Source organism: Gavia stellata, chromosome 32 (assembly GCF_030936135.1).
Source record: "Gavia stellata isolate bGavSte3 chromosome 32, bGavSte3.hap2, whole genome shotgun sequence".
In the NCBI taxonomy this organism is placed as follows: Eukaryota; Metazoa; Chordata; class Aves; order Gaviiformes; family Gaviidae; genus Gavia; species Gavia stellata.
The window spans coordinates 1,053,182-1,067,015 of record NC_082625.1 but is presented as its reverse complement, the minus strand read 5'-3'; the positions used below and the strand labels follow the sequence as shown (position 1 = coordinate 1,067,015).

The 13,834-nt window shown below is 60.9% G+C and overlaps 1 protein-coding gene across 1 annotated transcript; it reads right to left on the bottom strand.

The window, feature by feature from the left end:
• Positions 1-2,178: 2,178 nt before the first annotated feature.
• LOC132319832 (calcium/calmodulin-dependent protein kinase type IV-like) lies at positions 2,179-11,637 on the bottom strand. The gene is made up of 11 exons (XM_059831615.1): positions 11,540-11,637; positions 7,599-7,677; positions 7,244-7,306; positions 4,793-4,875; positions 4,540-4,612; positions 3,856-3,946; positions 3,682-3,756; positions 3,382-3,457; positions 3,100-3,226; positions 2,832-2,984; positions 2,179-2,403 (listed from the first exon to the last, which is right to left on the bottom strand). The coding sequence occupies exons 1-11, from the start codon at positions 11,635-11,637 to the stop codon at positions 2,179-2,181; spliced, it is 1,143 nt and encodes a 380-aa protein (XP_059687598.1).
• Positions 11,638-13,834: the final 2,197 nt, after the last annotated feature.

Below are 13,834 nucleotides of genomic sequence, written 5' to 3'. Positions count from 1 at the left end.
TGGAATAATACTTTGTTGATAGAACATAAGAGGCAAACTCCTTTTTTTGCTTACAGTTTTCCCTCGTGTGCCTCCCATGGCTGAAGACACTTTTTTATTTGCTGTTACCTAATGGATACCTCATTTCCCATTATTCTGCAGGACCAGGAGTGGTCTCCGGGCAGGTTACTCAGCGTTTCCCAGCATCGGTCCCCGTTTCACGGGCTCTGGGTGTGCTGAGCACCCTGGCCTGGTCCTGCAAGGCATTTAAATAAGTATTTCATGTCAAAGGATATAAAATAGTCCCTTAAGACCCGGGTTTGTCTTAAAGTTGGAGTTCTGGCCCCGCTGGAGTGAATGGGGACACATCACAGAGTCTGAAGGACAGCGAGTGTCACCCTAAGCGTGGGATAAAGACACAGTTCAGCACGCTGCAAGGTTCAGCCCTCTAGGTTAAAAAAAGGAGAGAAAACAACTGCCCCACCTGCAAAACGCAAAGCAAAAGAAACAATTTTCCCCTCGCTGAAGCGTTCTCCTGCATTTATCAGCATTTGCTTTCTCTGAAGTGGAATCTCCCTGTGCATCTGCTTCCCCGTTGAAGGTATGACCATTAGTTAAACAAAAAAGCACATTTCTGGTTGAGACCAAATATTTTTCCAGTTAAAAACCCCTCTTGAACATCCGATCTCTCCTCTGCGTTCAGCTTTACAGGCACCCTAAACATAAATGAGCTTCATACAGTACGGATCAGCCCTTACACGTAGTCTTTACGATTTCTGCTTGTGCTGTAAGTAAATATGAAAGTCGCGGTGTCACATTTGCACTCCTGCCACTCTGATTACAGCTCTGAGCCACTGACCCACCCTCTGCGCTGAGCCGGCTGTCTGTAACAGCAACTTTCAGCTTCAGCAAACTTTTAATTTCTGTTTGCAGCCCCTCCTTTATCAAGTACTGGGTTCTACGTCCCCATCCCGGACAAATGAACCTCGTGTACAAATTTCATTCTTTTCCAGTTGAGATTTTTTTGCCCAAACACATTGTTATACGCATATGGCCCAAACTGTGAGGGGTGCAGGTCACGGTCATTGCCTCGGGCTAGCAGACCTCGCGCTGGATCGCGCCAGCTGGGCCTGCGGAGCAGCCGCCCGGCTTTCCGTAATCCCCCATGCGTAATATGGCTTTTCCTGTCCGATTACTTGTTCTGTATTAAAATCTGCAAATGCTTATCCTGTGGCTTGGTAAATAACTGCCTAAAAAATTCCTTTTCAAGAAGATTGTCAACTGATTTCATTCGTCTTAAAAAACCAAACAAAATACGTATAAACTCATTGTCCTCAATCAAGAAACAACAGCACCGTTACATGTTACAAAGTCTTACAACGTGCCGTAGAAAGAGTTGCATTGTTCTTCGTTAAAACTCGTTGTGTAAATCATAACCTGGAATGCCAACACAGAGGCCGGACGAGCCAGCGTTCCGGTTCGTGACAATCGTACCACCATCATGTATCCACAGCAAGACTGAACTGGGAACAAACGAAACTGGAGTGGAACCAAAGCACAAATCACGCAGAGGTCATCTACCATCTAGAGATAATAAAGGAACCACTGGCAAACACTTTTTCTCCGGATAGGATCAAACAGCTGGCTTCAAAGGCTCCTACAAACCCTGTCTAATACAGCAGTAAACCTACAGCTGGGTCTTGTAACAGCGACTGTAGATGTAACGTCAATGGTCAGCAATAATCCAGACGCACCCTCTCCCCATAGCAAATAAACCTTTCAGGACTATTTACAGGAACTGAACAAAACTCTGTCGTAAAGACAACTTACTGCCTTTGTAGGGAAGGTGAAAGAAATCCTTTTTCTGCTGTTTTCTCCTTGTTTTTAAGCCGCTTGGCATCTTTTCCAGCCACAGTGGCCAAAACTCGTTTAATTTGTTGGAAGACGGAGTCACCAGCCTTGTTTCCTCAGTCGGGTCCGTACAGACACACACTCACAGCGACCAGGTACGACTGCACTGGCAACAGGACACTAAAGAAGGATGCTCCACACGACAGACCACGGGCTCCCGACGCACACCTATACTCGGGGCGCTTCTGTTCCCCCCGGCTTCCCCCGCCTCTCCCGGTGCCAGCATCCAAGGGTCAGTGGGGTATTGCTTGTCGAAGCCGCGGTGAGCCGCCAGCGGCGCCGAGCGTGTTAGCTCTTGCAGCCGGCAGCATTCACAGGAACCTTGGACACGGCCGGGCAGTCGCTCCGGAAAGCGTCGCGGTCCTCGGTGGTGGTGGCTTCGGGGCCGGCGGTCCCTGTCTCCTGGGGCAGGCAGGTGCCCCGGGGGCCCCCCTGGCTGCGCCCACTGCGGGAGCAGTCGTGGTGCCCGTGGTTGCCCAAGCGGCTGGAAGCCACCACGGCTTTCATGGCAGCCTGTTGCAAAGGTACAGCAGCGTGAGCAGTTATTAGCATGTGTTTCTCCCCTTTGATGCCATTCCTGAGGTGCTTGAGCCCCCGGAGTGTGCAGAAGGGGAGGCAGCGCCCGCTCCATCAGCTGCACTGAGCTGGGAAGTGCTGCCCTTCGCCTCCGGCAGGGCTTTTCCCAGCAGTAGCTGCCTCCACGGGCAGCCCAGCTGCTGCTCCCCGGGGACGCAGCTGCGCAAGGAGCTGCTCCATCGTCCTTCACCGCCCTCCCCAAGCCAGCCAGCCCCCCGAGCTGCCACATGTCGCTGAACATTTATCTGCTCGGGGCAGGGGATCCTTAAAACCCAGCAACAGTGGCTCTCGGTGGCCACAGCTGTTTGCAAGGGGGCCGCGAACGTGAGCCAGCCCCGGGGGTTAACGGAGCTGTTTTACCTTACCTTCAGTTTCCGCCTGGCATTAAACTCCTGCAGTTTCTTCTGCGTGCTGTCCATGTGAGCAAATTTAGCGGCTTTCCCAGTGACCCAGGGATGCTCCAGAGCCTGGTGGACAGTCAGTCTCTTCTGGGGGTCCAAGACAATCAATTTTCTGACCTGTACCCAAGGAAGAGGCTTCATTTGTCAAAAGCCCCTGGTTTTGTTACTTCACAAGCATTGATCTGAAGCCTTCGCACTCGGCAGCCCCGAGCCCCGGCGCTGGGTTGCTCACCAAGTCCTTGGCATTGAGGGAAACTTCATCCCACCATGGGGACACGAACTCATAGTCGCAGGTGAGGATGCGGCCGTACATGTACTGGTCCCCTCGTGGGTCAAAGAAGGGCTCGAAGCCACACAGCCTGCGAGCATGGGAGAGAGGAGCTACATGCCACCGCCTGGGCCCCATGGCACAGCCGTGCTGGCGTTTGCCAGCTGCTCGTGGCAGGCTGAGGTGGAGTAAACCGTCTTGCCGCCGCGGTTTCACTGCTCAAGGGGCCCCGGCAGCATTACTCACAGGATGTAGGTGATGACGCCCACGGACCACATATCCACTTCAGGGCCATACGGGCACCCATGGAGGATTTCGGGGGCTGGAAGCAGAGTTTGGGGTTCAAATGCACGGGTCTGGGGGTCTCCCGGCGGCACAGCCATGGTGGGAACCTCATGGCAGAGGAAACACCTCCTGGGCACCGGCAGCGTCTCCCGAGCCCGGCACAGCCGTTGGCCATCCCTGCACTGAGCTGTGCATGGCCTCAGGCAGGGAGCAGCCTCCCCAAGTCTCCCTCCCGCCCCGCAGCTCTTCCCTCCCGCTCACCGCAGTACCCCGGCGTCCCGCAGACGGTTTTCATGGTGTCCTGTTCATCCACGATCTTGGAGAGCCCGAAGTCACCTTGGAGGGACAGAGGGGAGCAGCGCTGCCGTCAGGGAGAGGCACCATTAACGGCCCTCGTGCCACGAACCCCCCTGGCAGGGCCCCTGGCAAACCCACCGATTTTAAGGGGAGCGTCAGGGGACAGGTCTGCGTAGAGTAGGTTCTCCGGCTTCAGGTCGCGGTGGACGACTCCGTTCTCGTGCAAATACTACGGAGAGAGAGAAAGCGGGGATGCGGGAAGGAAGGGAAGGGGCAGGGAAGCCCCATCTGCCTCAGACGGAATTCGGGAAGAGGCGGCAGAGATCCGGGACCCAGCACAAACACAGGACCAACTCGCTCGACTATTCCTTTGGAAACACCCAACACCTGCAGTGCCGGAGCTGCCGGCACGGCCGCGGGGGCACGGGAAGGACGTTTCCTGTTAAGAGTTTCCATTTTTGGAAACCCGTTGCCATAGAAACCCCATCTCCAGCCAACCTGTGATGCAGCACAGCGCTGACCTTCCTCCCTCCTCTCCTTCATGCCCCCCAAAACGCAGAGCGGAAGAGGCGCCTCCGCCAGCGACACCTTCGGTGGGCCAAGGGCGAGTGGGCAAACGCCTCTCCCAAGGGATATTTGGGATGGTGCAGCTCCGGGTGCCTCTCCCCAGGGATATTTGGGATGGTGTGGCTCTGGGTGCCCCTCCCCAGGGGTATCTGGGAAGGTGCAGCCCCCGCAGCGACACTCCCGAACCATGCAGAGACTTCCTCGCTGGGCCGTCCCCAGGGGCTGCGGGAGGAACACGCGCTGGGGGCACGTTACCGAAACGGCTTCCAGGATCTGCTTGACAACGTGGGCCGCGTCCCGCTCACTGTAGAAACCCCTCTCCACGATCCTGCGGGCACATGGGGTCAGCGTGGCAGTGCCCTGCCCCGCACAGACCCCCGCTCACCCCCCATCCCCCCAACCACGGTGTGCATCAGCCCCCTCCATCCTCATCCTCTCCCCTGCCATCGGGGTGAGATTCGTCCCCCCTCGTGAGCAGCCAGGATGGGGATCGCGGGGCCGGGCGTACCTGTCGAAGAGCTCTCCTCCTGTCACCAGCTCCAGAATGAGCGCGATCTTGGAGGGCGTCTCGAAGATCTCCTTCAGCTTGATCTGAAAGGGACGACAGGAGGGATGTGGGATGCGGATGCGGGATGCGGAGGCTGGCTGTGCCGGGCTGCTGGGGTGTAAGGGGTTTAGTGGGGCAGCCAGCACATTTCCCTCCTTGCCTTTTTATTTGTTTGAACATGATTTTTTTTACTGTTTGGAACAGCCCTGCTCGCTTAATCATGCATTAAAGACAATGCTGGGGATGGGAAGAGACGGGCACGAGGTGCCTTTATCCTCTTCATGTCTTCAAGCTCGTTAGCTGGAAGAAGAGCTCACCAAAAGCTTTTTAATTTTGCAGCTTCATCGGCCGCGCTGGCACCTCAGGTGCCTCCGTCCACCCCTGTGGCGTGGGAGCGACCCCCAGCAAAGCCCTGCCCTCATCCCACCGGGGACGGATCCTGCACGTCTGCACTTGCACGGACGCAGGAGAGACGCACAGAGTCCCGAGGGGCCAAAGCCACCTCTGGGATCGGGGCTCTGGGACCCCACGGGCGCTTTTGGAAATGTCCCTTGGACCATTTGGCAGCAGAAGAGACACTAAAGAAACAGTGGTTTTCTCCTGATTTTTGTTTTTTAGCTCCCATGCGAGGTGAGCTTGTCTGCACGAGACCTTTGTGCCACTGCAGCAAATCTGGGATTAACAGGTCTCTCTTAAAAATACGTCAAAATGCAATTTTAAAAAAAAAAATTTTTATGGAAAACAGAGAATTTCATGCTTCTTAAGACTTTTGTGACACTGCGAATTTCATGGGGCTTTAATCATTACCTTCATAGGCTGGGTGACAAGCCGTGATACCCCGCAGGGTGAGAGACACTATGTGGCAGCTTATTGCATTATAATAATACACGGAAGCACTATAATTTTCCTATTAACTTCAAAAGTTTACAATCCTATTATCATCCGCTGTTGAGGTTGGTGCTGAACGATAGCGAGCGCATAGATGGCACCAGCGTAAATAATGAAACAGAGCATCTCTTCTTCAAGAAATCACTTGAACTCGGGAGTGAGCAGAACCCTACGGAAAACTCAGTGATTTAAATATTAAATCTGTCCGACTGGTTCCTCCTCTGCGTCTCCGTGGTGCCACTGCCAGGAGAGTAGAGGAGGAGGGAGGGCAGAAATTGAATTTTCTGTTGCGTTTCTGATAACCCCTCAGAGGAGCTTCTCCCCATCCACGGCTGATATCACCCGAGCATCCTCCCGGGCTGCTCCGAGCGGGTGATCCCCATCCTGGCTGTTGTCCCTGCATCTGCCCAAATGTCCTGGAATGGGGGAGCGTCTCCGTGGAAAAGGCTGAAGCGCCTGATTGACCCAAAATGCTGGAACACCCCAATGCTCAAGGCAGGCCTTGCTGAGTTGGCCCAGGGGCTTAGGGATGCCCCGGCTCCAGCCCATTGCCCCCATCATCCTCATTTTTGGACTTCCTTTGGCTTCATCTCATGCATCAAGGTTTGGGATGACGGCGGGCGGGCAGGAAGGACATCCCCGCCAGGGCTCCTCCAGAGAGCAAAGCCTTATTGTTCTAAGGACGGTTGACGTGGGCAGGGCTGGAAGCAGCCGTGCGCAGGGGTTTGAGCCATATTGCAAAAAAATGGCAGCTTGGGCAGCAGAGCCAGCGGCAAGGCAATGTCCCAGCGATGTCCCGGCGATGTCCCGGCGATGTTGCAGCCACAAAATCAATTGGAGCGGGGTCTGTCGCACCCCCACAGACCCAGCCTCCAGCGCCGCCGCAGAGGCAGCTGCCAGGTGGCTTTTTGTGTTATTTCTTTAACTCAGGTCATCCCCAAGATGCTTTTGCAATTTGCTGGTAGAACTAAGCAGCCAAAAGCCTTTTTGGCAGGTGGGGGGATGGGGGCCATGCAGCCCCCGAGCCCCCTGCCATTGCAGAGGGGCCGACACGGCGGCCCCGGCTCTGCTGACACCGGCGGTGATTAGATCCGCTCCTGGGCATTGCAAATCGTTCCAGCCGAGCTGCCGTTAGTTATCCCCTGAAGCGCTGAGCAAGAGAAACAGCGGCCGGCCGTGTGGGGACGCAGCACCCAGCACCCGCGGCCCCATCCTCGCCTTTTATCTCCCCTTGCAGGATTCATTACAGATGGGCAATTTTCTGTGGTATTCATTTGATCTGCTCGATGGAAATTGCTTACAAATGGAAATCTCAGGCCAGGGGATGGGGCGGAAGGACAGGGGGGCCCTGGCCTTCGATATCAGAGCTGGGAAGCTCAAAGGTGCTGCAAGGACCAGGAGTTTCAGGCAGCAGTGAGTGGGGAGGCACTGTGCCACGGCGAGGACTGGGCACCCGTGAGCCCGTCTGCAAGGCAGGGAGGGGACATAGGGTGCAGGCAGGGTTTTCCGTGGGGTCGTACTCACGATATTGGGGTGTGAGAGCCGCAGCAGGACCCCGATCTCTGTCCTCACAATCTTTTTGTCAATCTGGAAAGCAGAGCCCGCACGGAGGTGGCGTTACCTCTGCTGCCGGGTCTGGGTCCAGCCCCCCCACCGTGCAGAGACCCCTCTCACGCACCCAGTACCCACCCCCCCAGCCTGCTGCACCCCCAGCCCACACCCTGGCACTTTTCTCCATCCAGGCCCCCCGAACCGCGGGAGCGACGCCCGGCCAACAGCCCCGTCCCCATCCCGGTGCCCCACCAGTGCCAAGGGGCTTTGGGAGCAGAGCAGAGACCCCCCCCCCCAGCCCTGCAGCCCCCCACCCACCAACACTCACCGTCTTCTTCAGTATCTTGGCGGCGTACGGGGCGCCCGTGCCCTTCTCCTTGCAGCTGTACACCACCGAGGTGGCTCCCCTGCGGGAGGGCGGAGGTGTGAGAGGTGGCCTGGATGCGGCCGGGACGGAGCGGGGTCCTGCTCACCCCATGCCCCCCACCCCAACCTTTGCCAGCACCAGACCCTGGGAGCTCAGTGTGCGTCTTCCCCCCGTGCATCCTCCCTCCCTGCGTCGTTTCCAGCTTTCCCGGGTAAAGCCATCTTAATTAAAACCGAGTCCTACGGGGGGGTTAAATCCTTAAGCGGCTTTCACGACAGGACGGAGCCTCCCTCTCCCCACTTGCGGCCGCGAGGATGACCTCAGCGGGGACCGCAGGGACCGCAGGGACCTTGCGAGGGTCCCCACCCCAGCCGCATCCCTGCAGTGCCGGCAAGGCCACGGCACACGGGGCGATCCTGCACTGCCGCAAAACCTCCCCGCCAGGTTAAACCGCTCCAAGTTACAAGAGGGATGGTTCCCGTTAACCCCCCAGCAGTGCCCCTCAGCTGCCACTGATTTTTAGATCTGGTTAATAACGTTTTCTAACCACTGGACAGTGAAATCAACCCATTGCTTCAGGCCATTACGGGGCTCGTTTGCAATATCATCTTTGTTGCCTGGCTCCTCGGAGCAGATTAATTCTTGCCCCTGAGTAATCGACCGCATTTTATTGCTCTTTGGCTTCGCCGTCTTCTGGGACCGAGTTCAGGCTCTGCCTCGAGGCGCACGGCATCCCCGCCTGCCCGTGCCCCCGGCCCAGGCAGGCACCGACCCGAAAGGCCAGCCCCGTGCGCCCAGGGGCCATTTTTTGCACCAAAATCTCCCCTGAGACCAAGACCAACCCACAGCATGGCTGCAAACGACCTTTTGCTGCAGCACCGCATGCCGAATGCCCTGCCGGCGCTCCCTGGGGTGCTCTTGTGAAAGAGAGAGATTTGCTTTAAAAACGAGAGCGGATTTTGCAACTCATCCGGCTGAACTTGGGAATCGCGTTCCCATGGCAACGGCAGAGCGGGTACCACAGAGCCTGAGGATGCTGCAGGGCCAGCAAAACCTGGCAATTCGAGACCTGGGCCATTTTCAAAACATTTTCTTCCTTTTGCTCAACATTTTCTATGAAATTTTATTTCACAAATAAAAAGCAATTTGGAAACAAATTGTTCAGGCTTGGAGGGGAGAGGTGGCCATCATCCTCCGCTTCTCCAGCTCAGGAAAATGGGCAGAAGGCTTCAGTTTGAACCCCAAATGGCATCACTGCTGCTGCGACCGCAACAATAACGTGGTTCTAGCAGGAGACAAAGCCACGAGCATCTCCCCTGGCTCCAGCGGCCCCACCACAGCCGGGGCTTGCTCACGGCAGGCACGGTTCGCAAATGTGCCGGGTGCTTTGCAGTACACCAGCAGCACTCCGCCCTGCCACCGCCTTTCTACGCGCAGCGGATGCCTGGTTATTATCCTAATTTCCCAGCCGGCCTGGGCACGGGGGCAGGACCTGGCAGCCCCCACTCCTCGTCCCTCCGCCACCTCACCACGGCTGAATCCCAGCCCGGACACAGCGCCTCTCACCCTCCCGCTGTCCAGAAAGATTTTTCCACACGGACAATTTGCAGCCTGATTCCTGCTGCTAACAGGATCGTTTAGAAGCCCTCGGCTCGGCATTTAGGAGGTGCTGGGGCTGCTCCTCAGACACGGTGCAGCCTGCTGTGCCCGTGGCGTGGCACCGGCTGCCCCTCGCGCCTTCCCAATTACGGCAGCGGCTGGATTCGTGCCGGCATTCGCTACACCCTGGCCCCTCGCCCCGCCAGCCCCAGCAGCCGCCGCTCGCTGCTGCTTAAGGCCTCAAATAAATATCCACAATCAACCTTGACTGCAACAGGAGATAATTGCATTTGCTTTACAGATGAACTGGAAAATGTCGAACAATGGGATTTGCCAACAGAGCCTGGACCAGCGTCAGGGCACGTGCAGCCTGCCAAGTGCTGGGGCCGGCCTGTGGGGAGGACAGTGTGAACCCACAGCCAAACCAGCACCCCGCCAGACGCTGGTGCCCACGGCCACGCCGCGACGGCCGAGAGCAGTCCCCAGGCTGCTCTGAGTCACCCCCAGGGCACATCAGGCTGGGTCCTCCCCGCTGGCCCGGCAGCACAGCCGGTGGGACAGCCACCCCGCGCTCCCTCCATCCGTCCCCTGCTCCCTGTGGCTTCTAAGGCCAGAGCAGGATCCGACCTCGCAGTCCGGCACGGTGGCTCGGGCAGCATCGGCGCACCGCAGCAGAGAGGCACTGAGCAAAAGCTGTGCACGGTGAGGGGGCTCCCACCACCCCGGATCACACCGTGTGCCCAATGCACCGGGTGTGCAGCTGCGAGCGGACAGCTCCAAGGCCAAAACCGGTTTGATTTAAACCTGGACACTGAGACGGGATGGATGGATGGACGGATGGATGGATGGATGGTTGAAAGGGGTCTGGGGGCTCAGAGTCTGTCCCTCTGTCCTACATCCCTCTGTGCAGGGCTGCGTGCTGCCGAGCCCTGGGCTGACACCGGCCACACCTCAGTGAGAAGCCTTAAATACCCACTTTTACCAAAGCTGCTGTTTTTCAGGCTCAAAGCCTCCTCTGCTGACGGAAGCCCTGCGGATGGCTGGGGCTGGCCCAGCCTGAACCACCACCACTGAAAACGTCTGCTTCAGAGCCAGGGCTCGGCGGGCGGCACTGCCTCCTCTCTGCCGGCTCAGCCCGGAGCCCCCCTCAAACAGCACGGTCAGACTTTCCACACACCGGTTCCCAGCACCCCCCTGCACCCCCCTGCCCTGGGGACACTGGGACACCGGCTGCCCCTTGTCACCTGCCCTCTGGTTCGGAGCGCTCCCAGCACGGGAGGTCCTCGGTGCCAGCGCTGCCGCTCTCCTCCGCGGGACATGGGAACTGGGCCCGGACATCTCCGGGATGCGTCGTGGCCCATGGGGCACTGGCAGCATCCTGGGCCCGCCGGCACGTGGCACCGTCCCTGGTCCCCCCCAGACGCCGCATCCTGAGGGCCCCACGAGGGCTGGGAAAGGGCCGAGCTGCCGCAGAGGATGGCAGTGCCGGAGCGGTGTGTGCCAGCGGCGAGGGCAAACCGCCAGGGAAGCAGAGATGGGCACTGCCTTCGGGCGGGTTTAGAACACGTGTCTCCTGGCAGCCCCGGGAAATGGCACACAGCACCCGCGGGACCTGGCACGCCAGCCCTGATGCTCCCTCTCCGAGAACATTTACAGTAGGACCTCTGATAAATACGTCACAAGAGCCTCCACCAAGCAGCCGGTGTCTGCCAAGGCAGCTCCCGTCGGCACCACCGCGCACCCCACGGCTGTGGGGACACAGCCGGTACCCTCGGTGGGGCTTTCCAATCCAGGGGGACAAATCCAGATGTGGGAGTAAACCCCCCCCTAGGGCTGGGTCCCTTTGCTGGGGCTCACACTACCCGTCCTTCGCAGGGGGCTGCTGCGGCAGGGACCCACCGCGGCCCCACGCCGTGCCAGGCTCATCGCCCTCCTCCCCTAAGCCTTGGGCTGCTCAGAGGGGAGACGGGTCACGCCACGACCCGCTCCCCACCACGGGGGTGAGAAACGTACAGCTCCACGCAGACGGGGAACCCGGGCCCCATCCTGCAAACCCTCGGTGAGCGCTCCCGAAACCCCTGCTGCAGCGCCACGACAGAGCCCAAGCCCCAGCTTACGTGAGGACAGGGTCTCCCTCCATCCCACCCGCCTTACCCATCCCTCCATCCTCCTGCATCCATCCCTCCATCCCTTCCTGCATCCCTCCATCCCTCCCGCTCCCCGCCGGGCCAGTCCCAGCCCAGATTGGGACACACGCTCCTGCCCCCCCGCCAGCCCCTGCCCAACCCCCCGCCAGCCGGTACCGTCCCAGCTCGGGGCCCACGACGTAGAAATCTTCCAGGGCTGTCTCGCGGTGGGACCCGTCGATCCAGTACTCGCTGCCGGTCTTGGAGGAGGGCATGGTGGGCCGGGGGTGGCGAGCTCCCGCCAGCTGCTCGGAAGAGGAGACTCGAGCATCGCCGCGGCCCCCTCGCCTCGCTGCCCCCCCGCGTGCGAGCGCCCAGATGGCCCAGCAAAAAGCAGTGCTCGGGATTATCGAGCGCGATAAAGTCGCAGCCACAAATCTGCTTCCCACCGGGCACGTACGCTGCCTTTTCGGAGATAATAGCCCCCCACCTATGTCATGTCCCCCCCAGCTTGTCACACCAGGCCCCCACGCTCCCCCCGTTTCCCACCCCATCCCCATCCTTCTGGGGCTGCCTCGCCTTCTCAGAGCCTGGCAGGCCGGGCCCGGAGCCCCCAGCCCAGGCTGTGCCCCACGCACGGACACACTGGGGTATTTGCACCCCGATTCCCGCGGTCACCCCCAAAACCACCCCGACATCCAGCACGCCCACCGTCCCGGGGAGCGCGTCCCCCGCCGCGGGGCCTTGCAGCCCCTCGCTCTTTGCAACCCCGTCGGATTTGGGAACCCAGCACGTACCGTTAGCTGCGGCGTCGCTGCACGGCGGAGCCGTGTCCCCCTCGGCGCTGCCTCATCCCCGGCGCGGGGCGGCTGTGCGGAGGGTGGGCGCTGGGTGCGGGGGCCGCTCAGCCCCCGCACGCCTCGGTGCTGCCGCTGCGCCCGGCTGCAGCCCCCCAGGCCCGTGCTGCCAACCGGCGGGCAGGGCCCCCGCGCTGCTCCCCGCCGGGGGGGGGTCAGGGCTCAGCTCCTTGGCGGTGCTGAGCAGTGCTGGGGCGTGGGGATGCAGGGATGGAGGGATGGAGGGATGCAGGAACGCAGGGATGCAGGGACGGAGGGATGGAGGAACGCAGGGATGGAGGAACGCAGGGATGGAGGGACGGAGGGATGGAGGGACGCAGAGATGGAGAAACGCAGGGATGCAGGGATGCAGGGATGCAGGGATGGAGGAACGCAGGGATGGAGGAACGCAGGGATGCAGGGATGGAGGGATGGGGGAACGCAGGGATGGAGGAACGCAGGGATGCAGGGATGGAGGGATGGGGGAACGCAGGGATGGAGGAACGCAGGGATGCAGGAACGCAGGGATGCAGGGATGGAGGAACGCAGGGATGCAGGGATGCAGGGATGCAGGGATGGAGGAACGCAGGGACGCGGGGAGAGAGGGAGGGGGGGATGCGGGGCCGGGGCTCGGGGCACGGGGACCCTCCCAGGCAGCATCCCGGCCCGGCGCCGCTTTCCCGGCCGGCTCGGCCGTGCCACCCCACGGCCCGGCGCCGCCACTGCACCGCGCCCCGCCAGCCCCGCGGCTGCGGGCCGTGCTCGGCCGTCGGGGGGGCGCGGGCCCCCGCCCCACGCTGCAGCCGCTCCCCATCACTCGAAGCCCCGCGGCGGCGCCGGGCTGGGGGGGGGGGGGACGGCGCCGGATTGGGCCCCGCTCCCCGGGGAGCACCCAGCGCCCGGCACCCCCCCGGGGGCCGAGGGACGGACCCCGCCCCGCGTCGCGGGGAGCGCCCCCGGCCCCGCACCCCCCCGGGGGCCGGGTCCTGCCCCGGCCCGGGGAGCACCCGGAGCCCGGCACCCCCCGCCCCGGGGGCCGGGTCCTGCCCCGGGGAGGACGCGGGCGCTGCCGGGCGCGGCCGCACGGTGACGCCACCGCCCGCCGGATGGAGCGGGGGGGCGGGGGGGGGGAGCGGGGCGGGGGGGGGAGAGGGACGGGGGGGGAGGGGGGGGGAGGGGCAGGGCGGGGCTGAGAGTGGGACTGGGGCGGGGGGACCATGGTGGGGGGGGGTTGGGGTGGGAATGGGGCGGGACTGGGGATGGGACTGGGACTGGGGGGGGCTGGGGCCAGGAACAGGGTGGGAACGGGGATAGGGTTGGGGTGGGATTGGGACTGGGGCTGGGATGGGGCCAGGGCTGGGATGGGACTGGGGATGGGGATGGGATGGGAATGGGGCTGGGACTGGGACGAGAATGGGGATAGGGCTGGGATGGGACTGGGGATGGGACTGGGACGAGAATGGGGATAGGGCTGGGATGGGACTGGGGATGGGATGGGAATGGGGCTGGGCTGGGCTGGGATGAGAATGGGGATAGGGCTGGGGTGGGACTGGGGCTGGGATGGGATGGGAATAGGGCTGGGATGGGACGGGATGAGAATGGGGATAGGGCTGGGGTGGGACTGGGGCTGGGATGG